The 19,368-nt window shown below is 34.2% G+C and overlaps 1 protein-coding gene and 1 pseudogene across 50 annotated transcripts in view; one reads left to right on the forward strand and one right to left on the reverse strand.

Moving 5' to 3' along the window:
* RIMS1 (regulating synaptic membrane exocytosis 1) overlaps positions 1 to 19,368 on the reverse strand; it is a 522,383-nt gene that overhangs the window by 74,337 nt on the left and 428,678 nt on the right. For 39 of the 50 annotated variants that reach the window (XM_030809340.1, XM_030809346.1, XM_030809342.1 and 36 more), the window contains one exon: positions 15,415 to 15,581. The exons of the other annotated variants lie outside the window; for them this stretch is intronic. In XM_030809340.1, the coding sequence (XP_030665200.1) occupies positions 15,415 to 15,581 (167 nt within the window). The remainder of the gene's footprint in view (positions 1 to 15,414; positions 15,582 to 19,368) is intronic. 50 annotated transcript variants of the gene reach the window in all.
* On the forward strand, positions 11,724 to 13,090 carry LOC105738972 (annotated as a pseudogene).

Raw genomic sequence — 19,368 nt, forward strand, 5'->3', positions numbered from 1 at the left:
CTAGTGGCAGTAACAATAGGGAATCTACCTATGGGCGAAATCTGTCAGATGGTTGGCCAACAGATTTCAATGTCAGGAATACATTGAAAGCTGGGTGGCAGATGACAGAAAATCTAGTTTGGTAGACTTTTTGCAAGTATTTTTCTTTTTGAATGCTACTAAAAACTCACATCACTCAAGAAATATATTGTGCACACTGAAAGAAGAAAAACCCTTTAAATTATAGGCTTAGATTACTATGTTAATTTTAACCCTATAGCTGAGTGGTAACACTGAACCTGCTAGTTCTGTTTGCTAAAAAATAATCTTTTCAATTGGTGACAAAAAAATTCTTACTTTGTGTATACCATAGGGATAGTTGTCCAAGTAGCAAATACTAGATCCCAAGGTATTTTCTTTTTATACTTCTGTTTTAAAAATAAGTTTTAATTTTCAATTTCATGGGTACATAGTAGCTATATATATTTATGGGGTACATAAGATTTTTTGGGTGGAGTTCTTTTTTTATTACACTTTAGGTTCTGAGATACATGTGCAGAACATGAAGGTTTGTTACATAGGTATATACATGCTACGGTGGTTTGCTGCACCCATCAACCCATCATCTACATTAGGTATTTCTCCTAATGCTATCCCTCCCTTAGCCCCCCACCCCCTGACAGGCTTTGGTGTGTGATGTTCCCCTTCCTGTGTTCTCATTGTTCAACTCCCACTTATGAGTGAGAACATGTGGTGTTTGGTTTTCTGTTCCTGTGTTAGTTTGCTGAGAATGATGAATTCCAGCTTCATCCATGTCCCTGCAAAGGACATGAATTCACCCTTTTTACGGCTGCATAGTATTCCATGGTGCATATGTGCCACATGTTCTTTAACCAATCTACCACTGATTGGCATTTGGGTTCGTTCCAAGTCTTTGCTATTGTGAATATTGCTGTAATAAACATACATGTGCATGTCTTTATAGTACAATGGTATCTTACATTTAATAGCACTTCTGTTCTGATTGATCTGTACAGGTAAGTACTTACATAATTCTAGCATAGAGAATTAAAGAATCCCAGAGAAGAAAGAAACTGAACTTCTAATACTTTAAAAATGCTATCCTTTTAAGAAAATTCCCTTTTCAAAAAATTGCTAACTCAGCAGAATCAAAGTGAATTCTTGAAGATAGCAAAGTAGTTTGATAATTTTGGCTTAACAGCAGGTTTATGAAAACCACAATTATATTCTACTTTCAATGTACTAGGATGGCTATAATAAAAAATAGACAATAACAAAGGTTGACTAGAATTAGGAGAAACTGGAGCCGTCAACTTCGCTGATTGGGATGTAAAGTGATGCAGCTGCTTTAGAAAATATGATGGCACTTTAAATACAGGTAAACTAGAGTTACCATATGATCCAGCAATTCCATTCCTAAGTATATACTCAAGAGAATCGAAAATACATATCCACACAAACGTATATGAACTATTCATATCAAAATTATTCGCAAAAGTAAAAAGTGGAAACAAAACAAATGTGCATCAACTGATGAATGGAGAAACAAACTGTTAAATCCATACAATGAAATATTATCAACCATAAAAAGAAATGAATTTTGGGGACCTCATACTGATAGGTATGGAGAATGAGATCTGGTGGTAATAACACTTTGGTTCACATGTATAAATTACACATACGATTTGGTATGAAATAATTAAGCATTAAATGGAGAAGGTAATAAAGTATCTATACACATTCAGCCAAATCAAAGATGCCATCAGTATTAAGACACATCATTATTTTATGTATTTTTTTTGGTGGCTTAAAACAACACAAATTTATTATCTTTCAGTTCTGGAGGTCAGAAGCCCTAAAATCAAGGTGTCAGCAGGGCTATGTTCCATCTGGAGGCTTTAGGGGAGAATCTGTTTCTTTGCCTTTTCTAGTTTATGTAGGCTGCCCAAATTCCTTAGCTGATGGCTCCTTTCTCCGTCGTCAAAGGGAACAATGGCTGGTTGCATACATGTGCAATCACTGTGACCTCTGCTTCTATTGTCATATCTCTGTCTTTGACTGACTCTGCTCCCTCCTTTTTTCACTTATAAGCACTCCTGTTACTACACTGGGCCCACTGGATAACCTTGTACAAGCTCCCTACTTTAAAGTCAGATGATAGCAACCTTAATTCCATCTGACACCCCAATTCCCCATTTTTCTGAGGATTATGATATAGGAACCCTTTGTTGGGGGCACATTGTTCTGCCTATCAGACCAAGTAACTCTGGAATGGGGGTATGGAGTCTCTCTCCTAAGAAAGAAAAATGCTAATTAAACGATGACATGGCATCAATTGTAGAATATGTACTGATTGTATAGATGGTAAAATACAAACAAGTAATGTGGATAAAATCAGTTAAATTATGGTAAGAGACAAACAAGAAACGAATTTAAACAAGAATTTTTAAAAATAATAAAACAACATTAAAACATCAGAAGCTTACTTTCCCAAACATAGACTGTTACTTATAGATACAGAAGTGATGGGTGATGTAAGACAATCAAATCTGCACCTTCATTTGCCAGACTTTGGCTCATTATTACAATGTAAGGAGGCTGACACAATGTTTTGGAAGAGGATAAAAAATAGAAGTCCTAAAATACCTTCTTTCAGAAAGCGAGAATGTTTTCAGAAGACACGAGGGGCTATGTCAGGATAGTTCCCACTCTTCATGACAAACTTAGCTTAAAAACAATTACAATCAATTTACATATATTCAATCCACTAAAAGAACCTAGAAGTCTACCATAATTCTATTGTAAGCCTTAAGAAGGAATGAGTAGTATAAAGAATAATAATGCATATAAGTTCACAATGCTGTTTACAAAAATTTTAAAAGTTAAATAACAAAAATTACATGAGCCCTACACTTACATCTGGATCAATACACAAGTTACTAACCACAAACAGTAGATCAATATTGTTGATCAATATTAAGAAGCCATCTCCAGGCATCCATCCTATAATTTTCAGTGGTCATAACACAGGGACTGGTGATTAGTAATCAAGGTGGCATTAAATACTTCCTAAAGGTGTCTGGTGGACCTATTTTGATAATAAGAATCAGAACTAAAAAATGAACTCAAGTTAGATCACTATTTATATTCAATCTCTTCAAGTAAGCTGGACCTTAAGAAGTAATGATCTCTGTAATTTTTATTAAACCTCATTCCCACACACATACATGTGTTGAGTTTTATGTGAAGCTATAAGTAGTCTTCCGTTTTGAGGGCTTATGCACATTTTGTTAGTTTATTCCTAGGTTTCTTAGATTTATTTCTAGGTATTTTATATTTCTGACTATATTACATTGATGGCATTTTGCAAATTTCATTTCCTAAGGTTTGTTGCTAGTACATAAAAATAAAATTCCTTTTTATACGTTAACCTTATACCCAGTGACTTTGCTAAATTCATTAATTCTAATACTTATTTTATATATATGTATTTTTATATAGACTTCTAGGTTCTTTTAGTGGATTGAATATATGTAAATGGACTGTAATTGTTTTTAAGCTAAGTTTGTCATGAAGAGAAATATTTTATATATTTCCTATATGCATAATCACATAAACTAAATAATGACGTATGAATTCATCCATCATTTATCATCCCTCTCTCTATCTGGACTCAATTTGCTAAAATTTTGTTTGGGGTCTATTTTAATGAGAGATTTTGTCTTATTTTTTCTATCTTGTAATGTCCTTACCAAATGTATCAAGGAAAGGCTGGCATCATCGAGTTTCAAAATGTTCCTTAGGAAAAAATTGTGTAAGATAAGAGTATTTATTCTTTAAATATTTGTAATTATCAGGATCTACCTGGGTCAGGATATTTCTTTGTGAAAAGGTTGAAAACAATTACAGAATCATTTAAGAAACTAAATATAGAACTCTTCAGCTTTTTAGTTTATTCTTATGTCATTTTTAGTAAGCTGTACTTTTCAGAAAATTTGTATATTTCATGTAAGTCAGGGTTAGGAAAATTTATTTTGTAAAGGGCCAGATAGTAAATATTTCATACTGACTCTGTTGCAACTACTCGACTCTGTTGCAACCACTCAATTGTTGTGGCAGGAAAACAGCCATAGACAATATATTAGGAAATGGGCATAGATGTGTTCCAGTAAACCTTTATTCATAATAATAGGCAGTGGGACAGATTTAGCCTGTTGGCCATAGTTTGCTCACTGTGATCTGAATTGAAAAACTTACCAGCATAAGTTGTTTACAGTATCATTTATATATCTATAATATGTACTATTGTCCCTTTTCATTCTATGATATTGGTAATTTTTATTGAGTACATTTACTTTTGATGCAATTATTGATACAGATGTAGTTCAGTCCACCACTTTCTGTTTATTTGTAGTCATCCCATCTGTTTGTTGTTTTACTTCTCCTTTTTGCCTAATTAGGTATTTTTATTATTCCACATTTTCTCAACTAATAGCATCTGAGTTGTTCATTCTTCTATTATGCTATTAGCGACTACCCTAAAGATTAAAATATGCACTTTGACTTACTTAAATCGTCCTTAAGTTAGACATTTTAACCAATTTCAAAATAATGCAAGATCTGTACAATAACTTACTTCCATTTACTCCCCTCCCACCTTTCACTCAGGTATTTTATATATTTTTCACTTCTACATATGTTTTAACTACCACAAGATGTTGGTTTTATCATTATTAACTCTTTGCAATGTTCTTCATTCTTCCTTAAGGATAGTGCTTCTAACTGGAGATACTTTTCTTCAACATGAACTCCCATTAGTATTTTTTGTAGTGCTGGTAAGCTTGTGATGAATTCTCTTTGTTCTCTATCTATCTATCTATCTATCTATCTATCTATCTATCTATCTATCTATCTATCTATCATCTATCATCTATCTATCTATCATCTATCTATCTATCATCTATCATCTATCATCTATCTACCTATCATCTATCTATCCTCTATCTATCATCTATCATCTATCTATCTGTCTATCTATCTATCATCTATCTATCTATCATCTATCTATCTATCTATCTATATCTATCTGTCTATCTATCTATCTATCTATCTATCTATCTATCTATCTATCTATCTATCTATGCATGCATGCACTCATTTATTTATTTCCTGAAAGACATTTCTGGGTAATATTTACTAAGCATAAAATTGTAAGTTGGACATTTTTGTTTTTTCCTTTCAGAATTCTTTCTTTTGGCCATTTCACCAAATTTGGGGTCTCATAATATGTGCCGAAATTTCAGCTAGTCATATCTTTGCTTCTCCAAAGATACTATCTCTTTTTTCCCCTGAGATTCTTTTAAGAAATGTTTTTCTTTAGTTTTCTGTACTTTGATTACAATAATGCTTATTTTTTCCTCTCACATATATTATTGGGTATGTAAAGATTTCAGATTTGTAATTTGATGTCTTTTATCAGTCCTGGAAAATTATTGGTCTGTATTTCAGTATTCAAGCATTGCTTCTGTCATTTCCTCTCCTTCTGGGACTCTATACACATTAGAACTTTTTATCACGTTCCACTTGTTTATGTTCTCCTCCAATTTCTATCTCTTCTCTCTGTATATCAACTCATATATTTTCTACTGACTAGTTCACTAATCCTTGGTTTTACTGTTTCTCATATGTCATTAAACCCATCTATTACTTTTTTTTAATTTTTAAATTATAATTTAATTTTTTAAAATGGATTCCAGGTCTCTGTTAAATAATCCATCCTCCTTTTATTTCTTTAACATATTAATCACAGATATTTTAAAGTCTCTCTCTATTTGATAACTCTTGTTAGTGTTTAGCCAGGTAGTCCTTTTTTTCGTTGTTAAACATAACTCATAAATTTTAATCAGATGTAAAACTGTGTGGATGAAACGCTGTGGAGGCTCTGGATATTATTTTCCTTCAAAATAGGGAAAATTCTCATTTGATTGACAGAAAGATTTCGTCTTGTTCTTGTACAGAGTTTGGGTTTAAAGATTTGCTATTACTCACAGAGTGTAATGCTTATTTCTAGAGTTTGGCCCTTCTGAGATATTTAAAAGAAACCAGAAGTGTTTGTCATATCCCTCTAACTATGGGATCCGATCCATCTCCCCAGCACTGGCAGCTGCTGGAATTTGTGCTTGGCTCTTTGGCCTTCCAGCTGCTGCTTTTTGTTTGCTTTCCTGGAACCTTCCCTGTGCATAGACAGCTCACTGGTCAACGTATGAGGGAAATCTATAGCAACATTTGAAGCTTTCCGCTCTCACAATTTCCAGTTTCTCTGTCAGTTCCTGAATTGTGAAATTTATTTTCTCAGCCTAGTAAGTAAGAACACTGCTCTCTGCTTAAGGCTCTATTATCCTATGTCACCAAATTGGAAAGTAACTTCAGAGGAAACTAGGACGAACTTACCCTGTGTTTTCCCCTCCTTTCAAAAATTGAAACGACTCAAATTTCTGCCTGCTTTGTTGCTCTCAAAGGCCTTCCAATAGTTTTTGCTGTTGTGGTTCCTTATTTGTTCTTGTTCAGCTTTTATAGTTTTATATGTGGAGAAGTTAGTCTGATATAAACTATACTGTCATGCCTGGGGAACTGTGATCATGTAATATTATTGCTTATTTTTGAATAAGCGTAGAATTAGACCAGTTATATTGTTATCAAAATTTTCATAGGGTTTCATAATGAAGACATATGTTAAAATCATGCTATACCAGTTTATTTGTGAATTACACTGAACAGCTTTTGCCACACTGATTCCTATATACAGTCCCCCAATACCCTGCTTCTGCCACAGAATGGCAGACCTGAGATGGCCCTCTTCTGAGTCCATGTAGTCTGCTACTCTGAGGTATAAAATACTGTTTCAAGGTGCTCCAGGGCCGAAACTTCCCCTAGCTCTTACATATTCTAGAAGGGAATTTTTCATTGGGCTTTTTAAGGCTGTGACATTTATTTTAGAGAGCTTTACATTCTGTTCAATAGCTGAATAAGTAAGCATCTATTTTTAGCATTTCCTCTCATTTTGGTTCAGATTTCACTGAATTTGAAAATTGCTTTCTATAGCTTATTATTCACAGACGTGGTTAAATCCTAGTGTCATGTTAGATGGAGTTTTTAGTCTTTTTAGTGTTCTTATAAAATTGAGGTGAGTAAACACATCTGTTCTCTGTAACTTTAAATCTGTGATCATGAGATCTCTTTGAGAAGTAAAATGAGTAGGACTTGATGACTCATTTGAACATGCATTCCCATTGGGAGTGATACTGTCCCCAGAAGGGAATAACTGATTCTTGGTGAAGGTAGAGGGAACAAAAAAATCTTAGATAATACAATGGTTAGTGGTCCTCCAAAGGCTTGCAGTATATAAACAGTATGTCTCTAGTATTAAAATTTCACGTGGGGAGGGCAATTAGGAAAGGAACACCTAAAAGCTCCCTTAGGGGAGTGATAATAAAAAAAGATTGAGAAACATTGAATTAGGAAGAGGACTGGGGAGAGGTAAAAATCTGCGTGGCTTCCAGTTTTTCGATTTGGGAACTGGGTGGATAATGGTGTAAAAAGCATATAATTATTCTGTTAAAATACTAAACAAGCCGATAATGTTTTCATACTTGTTCTAAGAAATGTCGTTTTACAAGTAACCAGTTAAAAATACATATGCTCATGTATTTCTAACCTATTGTAAATGCAACACATACAAAAACAAACGCATACTTGAACAAAAGCTGATATACATACTCAGTGAATACCAAAACATGAGAAAACAATTACTTACATTATGTATGGACCGTAAAACTATATAAATGAGTCACAAATAATAAAGTCATAAAATTAAAGACGAATGCACACAAATGCTGCCTTGATATATCTGTTGTAGTTTACAAAGTAAGAAATGATACAACTAATTTGTTGTATTAGTGATTCAGAAAGCTTTGAAAATATTTCCACTAATTATAAGAAAATAGCATGTATGCCATCTTGAGGATACATCAAGGTCTATGCTTTCTTTATTCATTATGCTGCATAAGCAGTATGTATACAGTTAGCAAATATCAATCAATCCACACTTGGTTATCATGTCTATGTTTTAAGACAATCTAGCTGAAATCAAGGTAATCACATGTTAAAATGAGTAAAGAAACAAAGCTTTAAAAGATGATTTTCTAAATGAATAAAAAAGATAAAGTAAAAATATACTTTAAAATTTTTACTATATTGCTTTAAATTGAACAGATATCAAGAGTAGTATAAAAAAGCATAGTATAAAGTCTATTAACTGTACAAGCTGAAGTAATGAGCTTGGAAATAATATATATTTCCCTGGACAATCTATATAATACTATTTAAAGCTAAAATGCTAAAAAACAATAATAAGTGTTTATCTCCTATACCAAGTGTATAATAAACATAATATATAGTAGAAAAACATACCAACTAAGACCAATATGGAACATTCTACTAGTTTTCTTTTTCTTTGAAATTTGTTTTTTCTTAGTGTATTATACTGAAGTATCACTATACATTGCATAATCCTTCAGCCAAATTACGGTACTATCTGAATTTTAAAAATAGGTAATAACTAGAGAAGTAGAACCACATCTCATATTTTAATTTTCTCCTTGGAAGTAATAGCACTAGAATTTACTGTGCCATGTATTTTGGTTTACAATATGTTTTTAAAGCAGCAGTGCCTAGCTTCCTTTTTAAAAATAAACTACTTCACAGACTTCTGTTGTACTAAACAAATACTAGTAGAACTGCTTTAGGTGAAGTTGCTGAAGTCCTGCAGTCTAGGAATTCTCCTCCCCGTTTAGTTTTTCTCCTGCTCCTTGGATAGTTTTCTCCTGTCTATCAGGCAATTCTTGGAGACAATAAGGTTCATTAGAACACCAACAGTTCATGGGCATAACTTTGAAAACCACTCTAATAAAACTGAACTCTTCAAGTGTCAAATCCAACTGTTAAATTCATCCAACTCACCATGAAGCACTGTGAAGTGGATAAGTTAAATATTAGTAATCAAAATTCGAATTTTAAATGCTGTTGCACTATATTATGTGTTAGCCGTCTCTCATAACACATTCAAGGATGACTTAAAAGTATAAAGAAACTCATCTAATACTTCATATCATGTATGCAGTAACTGAGTTATAAAGCACAATGCTGTATTTTCAAAGTATTCTGATATACACTATTTCATTTTATTCTCAAACAGTCTGGTAAGGTAGGAGTGGCAGGTATGATTCACATTTTTCAGATGAATATACATTTAATATTATTATTATATTTGTATGAAAATCCACTAAAAACATAGATCTAGGAATCATGTGTTTTGTTTTATACTAGATAGTGTACAGCACCTGCATATAAGACGTAACCAATAAATGACTGGTGAATAAGTAAATTAATAAATGTATGACTAAGTGAAATAAAAAAATCAAGGTCTAAAGAAGTTGTACACTTGTTGAATGAAGCTCTCAATGTTGGTTAGTAAAAGTACTGAGACATAGCTGACAGAACCAAAGATTCACATCTGAGTCAAAAGCAGTCTTTAAGGGCAGGCTGGTAGTCTTCACATTGTCCTGGCATAGGAACTCTGATCACAAGATGCTGTTTATTCAACAATCACTAACCAGTCCCTTAACTTCAGGCTTACTTCATTCTTCTCCCTTATATTCAATATCCTCTGAGACTTCAGAATCTCTTTCTCAGTTTGAGCTGTATCTACCTTTACCTCCCACATTAGTTTTTCATTCTCCTGCTTCCATTACACCTCATGACTGAAATGGTCCTGTCTCTGCTGGCACACTCTTCTTTCCCGAAAGTTTTCCAGTTCTTGGCTCCCTTCACCATCTCCTTCTATGTTCCTGGTTGTATTTTTCTTAAGCCCCTTAGATATTGCTTCCAGTTCAACATCCAACTCTGTTTGCTCTGCCTTGGCATTTGCCCTCTAACTTGGGATAAAGTCTCCAGGGCCATGATCCTTCTTACTTTTCACACCTACATGTTTTTTCTTATTTATTAATTATTTTTAAATATTATCCTTTTCAAGTGAGCAAATTAAAAAAAAATAAAAAAATGGTAACACATCAAATATGAACTATTTCTGGCAGTATGGTAGATGATATATTCTGATTCTAAAAAATCCTTTCACTTCCAAATGCCTAGTAATTATGATGGGAAAATTACAACAAATGCCTGTTAAAATACCAACTTGAGGTCACAAGAAAGAAAGGCATATCTCCTTAGCCAAAAACCAAACGAGAACTAAAACAGGTCGGTAAGTGAATGATGAATCTTCGGAAACTTTCAGGTCTAGTGAGGAGTTAGAATTGAATCCTCATGAGTCAAGACCCTTAAAGAACAACAAGGAAAAACGTGTGTCTCAGTCTAAGCTCTCATAGACCCTCAGTGGTGGCTTTCTAATGTACTTTTCTCAGAGAGGAGAATGATCCAGAATGAAGGTCTAAGATGCATGAAAAATGGTTAGCAAAGAAACTAGAATACATATGGTTTAATATAAGGCATTTAAAAAAAAAACATGCGATAAGGGGAAAATGAACCAATCTATAATTAAAACATTGTGCAAGAATATGCAAATGGGGGAGGGACAGTAGCACAGTGAAGCATATGACAGTCATTTTTTTTTCCTAGGAGACAGTAGAGGTAATTATTAACTTTAAATTGACTAATTAACAAAATTTATATACTTGAGAAACTAGTCAGTAAAAATCACAGAAACTGCATAATTTCCAGTGTAATGGAGGGGGGAAATGAAAGAAAAATAATTCAATTAAAAAACAATCAGGAAAGAGAATAAATAGAATAAGAAATATTAAAAGCATACACCAATATAGAAGTAATTTCAAGTCTATAAGAATCAAAATAAATGCAAATTGATAAGCCAGACAATTAAATGATAGAGATTGTGTGGTCAGAAAAAAATTAAATCTAGCGATTTGCTGTTTATGCGAGTATAACACATTGGTCATAGAAAAGTTGACACAAAAAGATGTGAACAGTGAATAGTTAGATTGAACACTAACTGAAAATAGCTTGTGTTATCATGTAAGAAAAACTGACTTTAAAACAAAATAATATTATAAGGGATAAAGAGATTTATTATATAAGGATAAAAGGTTAAATCGCCAGAAAGGCAAAAGAATTCTGAACTTGAACCTAATTAAGTAATCTCGTATAAGAAAAAATGGACAGAATAATAAAGAAGTTGACAAATCCTCTTCATAGATTTTAACTGAGCATTTCAGTAAATACCAAATCAAATAGGCAAAAGAGTAGTAAAGCAATTGAAGTTCTGAACAGTGTGGATAATAAGCTTCATGTATTGGATATATAGATAACTCTAACTGAAGATTTTCATATGCTATCACAAAAATCCAAGGATTACTTTTGAATTTTATCCTGTATTCCCTTACCGAATTGAAGAACTGTGAAATAAGGGGCATTTGAAATTATTTTCTATAACACTTTTCAAACATAACTGTAATATCAAGATTGACATTCCAAAAGATATTAACTTCTATATTTGTTATCACAACTTAAAATATAAAATAATTTAACCTATATTGTTTTAAAATCCTCAAATAAATAGAAGAACATTCCTTTCAGTATATGCTTACTGATTATTATGCCTACTGACAACAAATGCCAAATTTTACTAAATTTACCCTGCAAAGCCCCAGGCCAAGGGCAACTTCTGGGTGGTCGACATAAGCCTGATCCCAGCAGAGTCACTATGGTGGCAGAACACAGCCCTGTGCAGGTGCTGGCAGAACTGGGGTGCATGCGGAGCCTTCGCCAAGGACCTGGGGCCCTACTTGCTGCGAGATGTGCCCAGTCACCTGCCGCCACCCAGTGAGGGCTTCAGCATCAACTCCCTGCTAGGGAACTCTGGGGAGGGGGCACCCTGGTCGGGGCTGGTGCCACAGAGCAGCCCAGCTCCTTCAGGCATGGGGAGCAGTAGGGAGCAGGTGGTTCCCACCCCACCGCTGCCCTCTTCTGAGAGGCCTCTGTGGCCCCTCTGCCCCCTTCCCAGCCCCATAAGAATGCAGGGGGAGGCTTCCCAGCAGGGAGCCACTGGGCCCTCGACCCTCTCCACACAGCCTAGGGCCTGATCTCTCCACTTACTGCAGGACACCTCAGTTCTTGGGTGGCTGTCCAGTGGGGGACACAGGGCCTCTCCCTGGGGGCAGCTGTCCACCTCCTACTTGCCTATCTACACTCCCAATGTGGTAATGCCCTTGGCACCACCACCCACCTACTGTCCCCAGTGTCTACCGTCAACCGGCCCTGCCTACCAGGGAGTGGCCTTTGAAACCTGAGGGCCCCAGGACTGCTCTGGGATCTAGACACCCTCTTCCAGGAGGTGCCACCCAACAAAAGCATCTATGACATTTGGGTCAGCCACCCTCGGGACCTGGTGGCTCCTGGTCCAAGCTGGTTGTTCTCTTGGTGCAGCCCGTGAGGCTCCTAAGGCAGAGGCTCCTCCTCCCTCCACCTCCCATCCCCAGCTTGTTGATAGGGAGCCAAGGTCAGGAGGGTGTCTGCAACCACAGCAGCCTCAAAACACCAGGCAGCAGCCTTGCTGAGCATCCAGGGTATTTATTGGACTACCCCACGCGTGGCTGTGGCCAGCTGGGCATGACCCTGATGCTGGTCATGCCTCTGTTTCCCCTACACCCAGAGGCAAGGCTGGAGGAGCAGGGCTGAGCCTGGAATAGCCCTTGTCTCCTCTTCTCTGTCCACCACCCATCCATCTGTCACCAGGTGTCACCTCCCCTCCCGTGCTCCAAGCTGGAGGAGGGAGCGCCTAATGGTAGATCCAGCCTGAAGTCCTGCCCTCTCTCATCTGTCTGGGAAGGAGGTAGCACCTTTTTTGGGAAAAAGGTTAGGGAGTAGACTGGACCCTACATGGTCTTGGTGGTGGGGAAGATAACAGGAATTTACAACGTTTTTTTTGTTTTGTTTGTTTTAAAAAGAAGATAATAAAGTCTTTACACATGAGAGGAACTAAAAACTTTGCTGCTTACCATTATAATTAATTAGCTGAGTAAACAGAACTATAAAAATTATGCAGATGTTAGTTGCTAAAAAATGAATAAGAAACAGTAATATATTAAGAAAAATTATTCCTCATAGTATTACCTATAAGGGCAGGGAACATTTACATCTGAAGAGCCCACAGTGCTTGTTCATAGGACTTTGATGCTTTTATGCTGATGTCATTTTATTCTTTATCATTCCAAACTATCCTCTCTCAGGTTTTTACCACAGGATTGACGATGGAAGCAAAATAATTCCGTGTGTGTGTGTGTCTCTGTGTGTGTGTGTGTGTGTGTGTGTGTGTTTGTGTGTACTGCTGCATGTGTGTCTATGAGAATATGTAGACAGAAGAATGCATATGAAGGGATAACTAGTCTATGGATGTCAGAAGAGAAGACGTGTCACATCTTATTTTTTCTCTCTATTCTTTCTAATTATTCTAAGATCAAATATGTACCGCATATGACAAATCACTGACATACAGTATGAGATTACAAGAAAAGTAGCTCTTTATGTTAGCTTAAGGGGAAACTTGTTTAACTATTAGCTGTAGTGCTTAAATTTACATAATCCACTTACATAAACTCTCAGTTTATATGGGTTTTAAACTACAAAGAAGGGAAAGGAAGCTGAAAACAAAAAAGTTCTTAGAGAAAATAGATTTATCACTAAGAAGTTTATTTGTACTCTTTTTAGGTCCACCCCTCTTCCCACCACCTTCACTAAATATGAAAATTTATATCAAGCAACAAAGGAAAAAAATCCTTTATCTTTTGCTTCTTGTCATGATATAGTCCATGCTGATTTGTTGAGTTGCCATATTCTCCACAAAGTAACACTGGTTCCAACACACTACTAATGTAGTTTTCCCCATTCTCCTTGTATAAAATCATAGTCTCTTGTCATTGTTTTCCTATTCTTTCTAAAAGAAATCACACAGCCAAATTTTATAGGAAGATAAATTTTTGAAGAATCCTACTTCTGAAATTTTAGGAGAATGAAAATGAACTCACAGGTTATTCTATGCAATTGGTTAGTAATACAAATTCTATTTACTAGTAATACTTTAAAGCATAGGGCTCAAGGTACTTGGCTCTACAGTGAATATAAACAAAAATTACTTCAAATTGTTTTCAGTGAATAAGGTAAAAAAAAGTCCTTGGTTACGTCCTATTTATTACATTCTTTGGTAATTCAATAGTTTTAAAAACATTCTATCTTATTAAGAATTCAATAAAAAGGAATCTATAAGGATACTTCTTACCCCTTGATCTTAGCTTAATATGGCTACATTCTTGAGCCCTTATAATTCTTCCTTAAAGTTTAAAGAACCTTATATTCTTTTAGAGTCAGATGCTGAGAACACCAAAAGACAAAACATTTTCTACTAATATCTTTATCAGTTGAAATTGCTCATGTTAGATTATCAGAGTATGAAATTGTTAAATAACAGCAGGATGATTACTTTTAATTTGCTTCAACAATCAAGAGAGAATCTTCAAAATTCAGTTCATTGTACATCATCAAAATGTGCACTAACATCAGACTTTTAGAGTATTGCAAAGGTGTTTGTTCATATTTTTAACACTTATATTTATTGGACCTCTCATCAACCCCACAATTCCTTCAATTGTAATAAATATTTAGGTTACACAACTATAACTATATGAAACTTTGACTTCCGAAAACTAGTAAAGAACTAATACAAAACATGCTTTGTCCATAATCGATCTGCTTTAGTTTAGATAGCACTTGGATGTCTGGGGTCTTTTCCCTTTCAGCAGGGTATTTGTCTTTTAAGAACACAAAAGCACTACTGGTGACTTAAACAAAATTGATGCCAATGCCTTTGAACTCATATAACGTTAACTAGGGATGTCTATTTTGTTACCACATCCACTACACCCACATACACACACACATACCCATGTTGATTTATTTGTATAGCTGTCACACTATAATGACATTGTTGAGTAGTTGCAACAAAGACTGTTCTTCAAAGCCTGAAATATTTACTATCTGTCCCTTTACAGAATACACTTTCTGATGTTGGACTAAAGGAAGGGAATTTAATTATATGAGAGGAAACTACTACAAATGTGACTCAGAGTGATCTCTAAAATTGTGACTAGGGTTTTAAGCTGTATCTGATAGTCAATACTAAACATTCTGTTGGCAATACTACATGGTAGTCGATAAATACTTAACCCACTATGACCTAAACTGTATTATAGAAAAAATATTCAGGAAGCTAGTTGTATTTTTATATCACAGATAAAGATCCAGTTTATATAAACAGTATTGCCAACTCACCTGATTCTACCCCTGGGGCGCTCAGATTGCTCTGACATAAAGCTTGTGCTGCTGAGGCGTGAGGCACTGCTGGTTCGGGAAATGGCGGAAACATCACTGACATCACTATCTGATGATTTGGCAGAGACGTTATCACAGCTTCTGTACTGATCTTTATGTATGCTATACTAAAGATTAAAAACAAGAAAGTGTGAGCTCCATCATTAGATAATGGAAAAGACATAGATGGTGAGATGAATGACTACTAAGCCCACACCAAATAAAGGTGTACTTTCATAAAAGTAGCTGTAGTATTTAAAATAATCCAAATGCTACCATATGATTTCCAATAGAAAACATTTCCAATATAAAAACATTATCCTTTGAGTGGTAAGAGATGGCTTGTGAAAACTGAAATATAAATTAAACACAATCATTAAATGCTTGATTGGAAAAGTCATTAAATTATTTGTGCATATTTGGAACCTCAAAAGTGTATTATTCATTTTTTTCTAGTACATAGCTTCTCTTTTTTGTTTTCGTTTTCATTCTTGTCCATTTTATTCACCTTCTACTCTAGTCAAAGTATAGGCTGAGCATTCCTAATCAAAAAATTCAAAATCTGAAGTGTTCCAAAATCCAAAACTTTTTGAGCACTGACATGATGTGCAAAAGAAATGCTCAGTGGAACATTTTGGATTTTCAGATTAGGATGCTCAACTGGAAAATATATAATGTATATAGAACAAATATACCAAAATATGAAACAATCCAAAATAGGAAACACCTCTGGTCCCAAGCATTTTGGGTAAGGGATACTTGACCTGTATAGACTGCTTCCACCTGTATATACTTTTTGATACTTTCTAAAACTAGTCAATTTAGTTAAATACTTTCTAAGACATTATAGTGTCTCTAACATTTCTTAAAAATATATCACTTTTCAAAAACAAGGGCTGATACAAACTGAGCAAAGAGGCAGTGACTGGTCTTTACCTTTCTACTACGGCTTCATTAGACAGTTTCAGATTTAACCTATTAACTTAGTATCGAAAGTAGAATACTAGATCCTTATTAAAATTTCATTGTACATTATATCTTATATTCAAAGATGCCTTTAAATTTGTCTCATTCATTTCCTAAAATTTTAGGAATCATCAAATAAAAGATTAAAATATGTGAAGCTGTCAAAGCAGTTAATCTATTCTTATTTCTACTTCACTGTCTTATTGTGATGAACCACACAGTGAATAGCTTATGTATTACATATTATTTTTATATATGTTATAATTGTAATAAATAGGTTACATAACTATAAATAACTGAAAGATACCTAAAATGTAAGTAGTTTTCTTAGATACTGGAAGGTAAGATACTATAACTTCTTCTGTAAAACAAAATAACATATGGGTGTTTGTTTCTTAGCAAGCAATTTAATTTTAGATTTATGAGAAATAAAGTATGAAATATCAAATGTTTATTAAACCTGCAGAAAAAGTCATCTATCCTTTGTGATGTTCCATGTCAGAGGAATTTTAATGAATTTGAACTGTCTTGCTAAAACATACTAAATTAACTGATGCTACAACCTGGATTTACATGTACTAAAAAGAAGATTAGACAATAACACTTAAAAATTACCCCAGAGAAAGGTCTCATGTTTATTTAATAATTTCTTACATGAGAGAGTAGTTTAGGACTGAAACATTTAAATGTGAGTTTTGTTTTTGTTTTTGGAGACAGATTCTCCCTCTGTTGCCCAGGCTGGAGTGCAGTGGTGCAATCCTGGCTCACTCCAACCTCCGCCTCCCAGATTTAAGCAATTCTCCTGCCTCAGCCTCCGAAGTAGCTGGAACTACAGGCGCACGCTGCCACGCCTGGCTAGTTTTTTGTATTTTGGTAGAGACGGGGTTTCACCGTGTTACCCAGGCTGGTCTTAAACTCCTGACCTCAGACAATCCACCCACCTCGGCCTCCCTAAATGTGAGTTTTATTTCTTTACCTCTCATGTGTATGTGTTGGTAAAAGAATTTCGTCTCAGGCGTGAAAATAATTCCCAATATATAGGATATATATACAATTATTTTTCCCAAGGATTTTTCATAATTGTGTGATTTATCTCTCAAAATCATATGCCAAATTAGAATTCAAAGGAAATTCATGTTATTATATCTAAACTGAGCTATTAATACTTATATGATTTCATGTTTGATCTAAAATTAATGTGATTTAAGATAATGTATTAAAAGCAATGTGACAATATGGTTTACCAGCAAATTCAGTTATATTTAATAACATGATTCTGACTAACACAATTCATTGTAATCAGATCTGTTTTAAATTTACAGAGTATATGTGCTAAAAACTCAATTATGTTCACAGAGTAGAACCTGAATTTAACACTGTTGCTGCGTTACAAACACAACTACTATATTATTGGTTTTTTGAAACACTGTGCTAAAAGAGAGATGCTATGTAATTATTGTCTCCAAATGTATTGGAATGACACCTTGCCCATGACAGAATATGAAATAATCCCTGTTTTGGGTGTTAGCATTGTGCTGATACCCAGAGCAAATGCTCCCCTTATTTGATATTTGACAATATTAAGCAGTGTACACTAAAGCATAAAGGTATGTGAATGTATATGAAAATATTTTTCCAACTAAAATATTTTTAGTTGGAAATAAGCCAAAAGATGGCTTTACTTAAGCCATCTTTTCTTCAACCTTTTTGTATACAGACCTTTTATTCCAGAAAGTGGACTAAAAGGGATTTCAAAAATTATGTCATAATAATTTTTTTTATATTGAGACAAAGAACAATCTATCATTCAGATATGATATCCCAGTTTTATTCACATTGATTATTTGAAGAAAGTGAAATACTTTTATATTCACTTTTAACTAATATGTTAACATTTTAATCACTTTGAATTTCATCAGGCATGATCTGTTAAATTTTGAATGTAACAATTTAATATTTTAATGGAAATACATAAAATATATTTTGAGGAACATAATTCCTCAGAAGGAATTTCTATCGATCCTACAGAGGGGAAATAAGTCACTGATGTGAGAGAAATAATTAAATACTACTATTTTTAGAAGTAAGTAATAATAAACACTCTTCAGCTACCTACAAAACCCATCACATCACTCTTGGTTGCTGTTCCTGGGTTACAGAAACATAAACATTGTTTAAATTGTGAGTGCCTAAACGTGAATTCACCTCTAATTATGAATTTCACTTCATCATTAAGGCATGCAACTCTGTATACCACCAATAAAAAAAAAAAAATAGAATGGTGACACATTTCAAGGATACCTAAGCAGCACTGTTGTGCTTTTTCAAAAGCAAAGTTAGTCCTAATTCCTTACTCAGGATGGATGTTAGGGTCATTTAGTCTTCTAAAAGACATACTAGGTTTCAAAAAGCATCTCAGGAATTACAGTTGTCTGACAATGTTTTGCCCTGAAAAAAAGTCCAGTTCTACTAGTGGTTGGTTAAAAGTATTTGAGAATAGTTAACTAACTTTGGCTTGGCATAAATTTCAACTAAGGTTCGTTGCTTCATCCAAAATGTCAAATGGATTAAGATGCTAAAAAAGAGTCAGTAACAGAATAAAGTTCAAAATTTAATCAATATAAAATTTGTGCCAATACTGGCTCTTAATTATAGCCATAAAAATAGATCTTTGTAAAATAGTTATAAAATATTTGATGTAGAAGAATAAAAATGAAAAAGATAATTTCTCAAGTATATGCAAAAGGCTTGAATTAACAAAAATGGCTACTGAAAACAAAAAATTCTATTGTATGTGTTAGTATATAATATAAATATTAGAGATGTGGAGAGTATTTTATCTTCTACTTGACATATAAGAAAAGGGTAATCATTTGTTTTATCTTATGTAATTTCCTATCCTATATTCTTATAAGTTTTTAAAGCTACCGTATCTTTGATCTCATATTT

The sequence above is a fragment of the Nomascus leucogenys genome, chromosome 3 (assembly GCF_006542625.1).
Source record: "Nomascus leucogenys isolate Asia chromosome 3, Asia_NLE_v1, whole genome shotgun sequence".
In the NCBI taxonomy this organism is placed as follows: Eukaryota; Metazoa; Chordata; class Mammalia; order Primates; family Hylobatidae; genus Nomascus; species Nomascus leucogenys.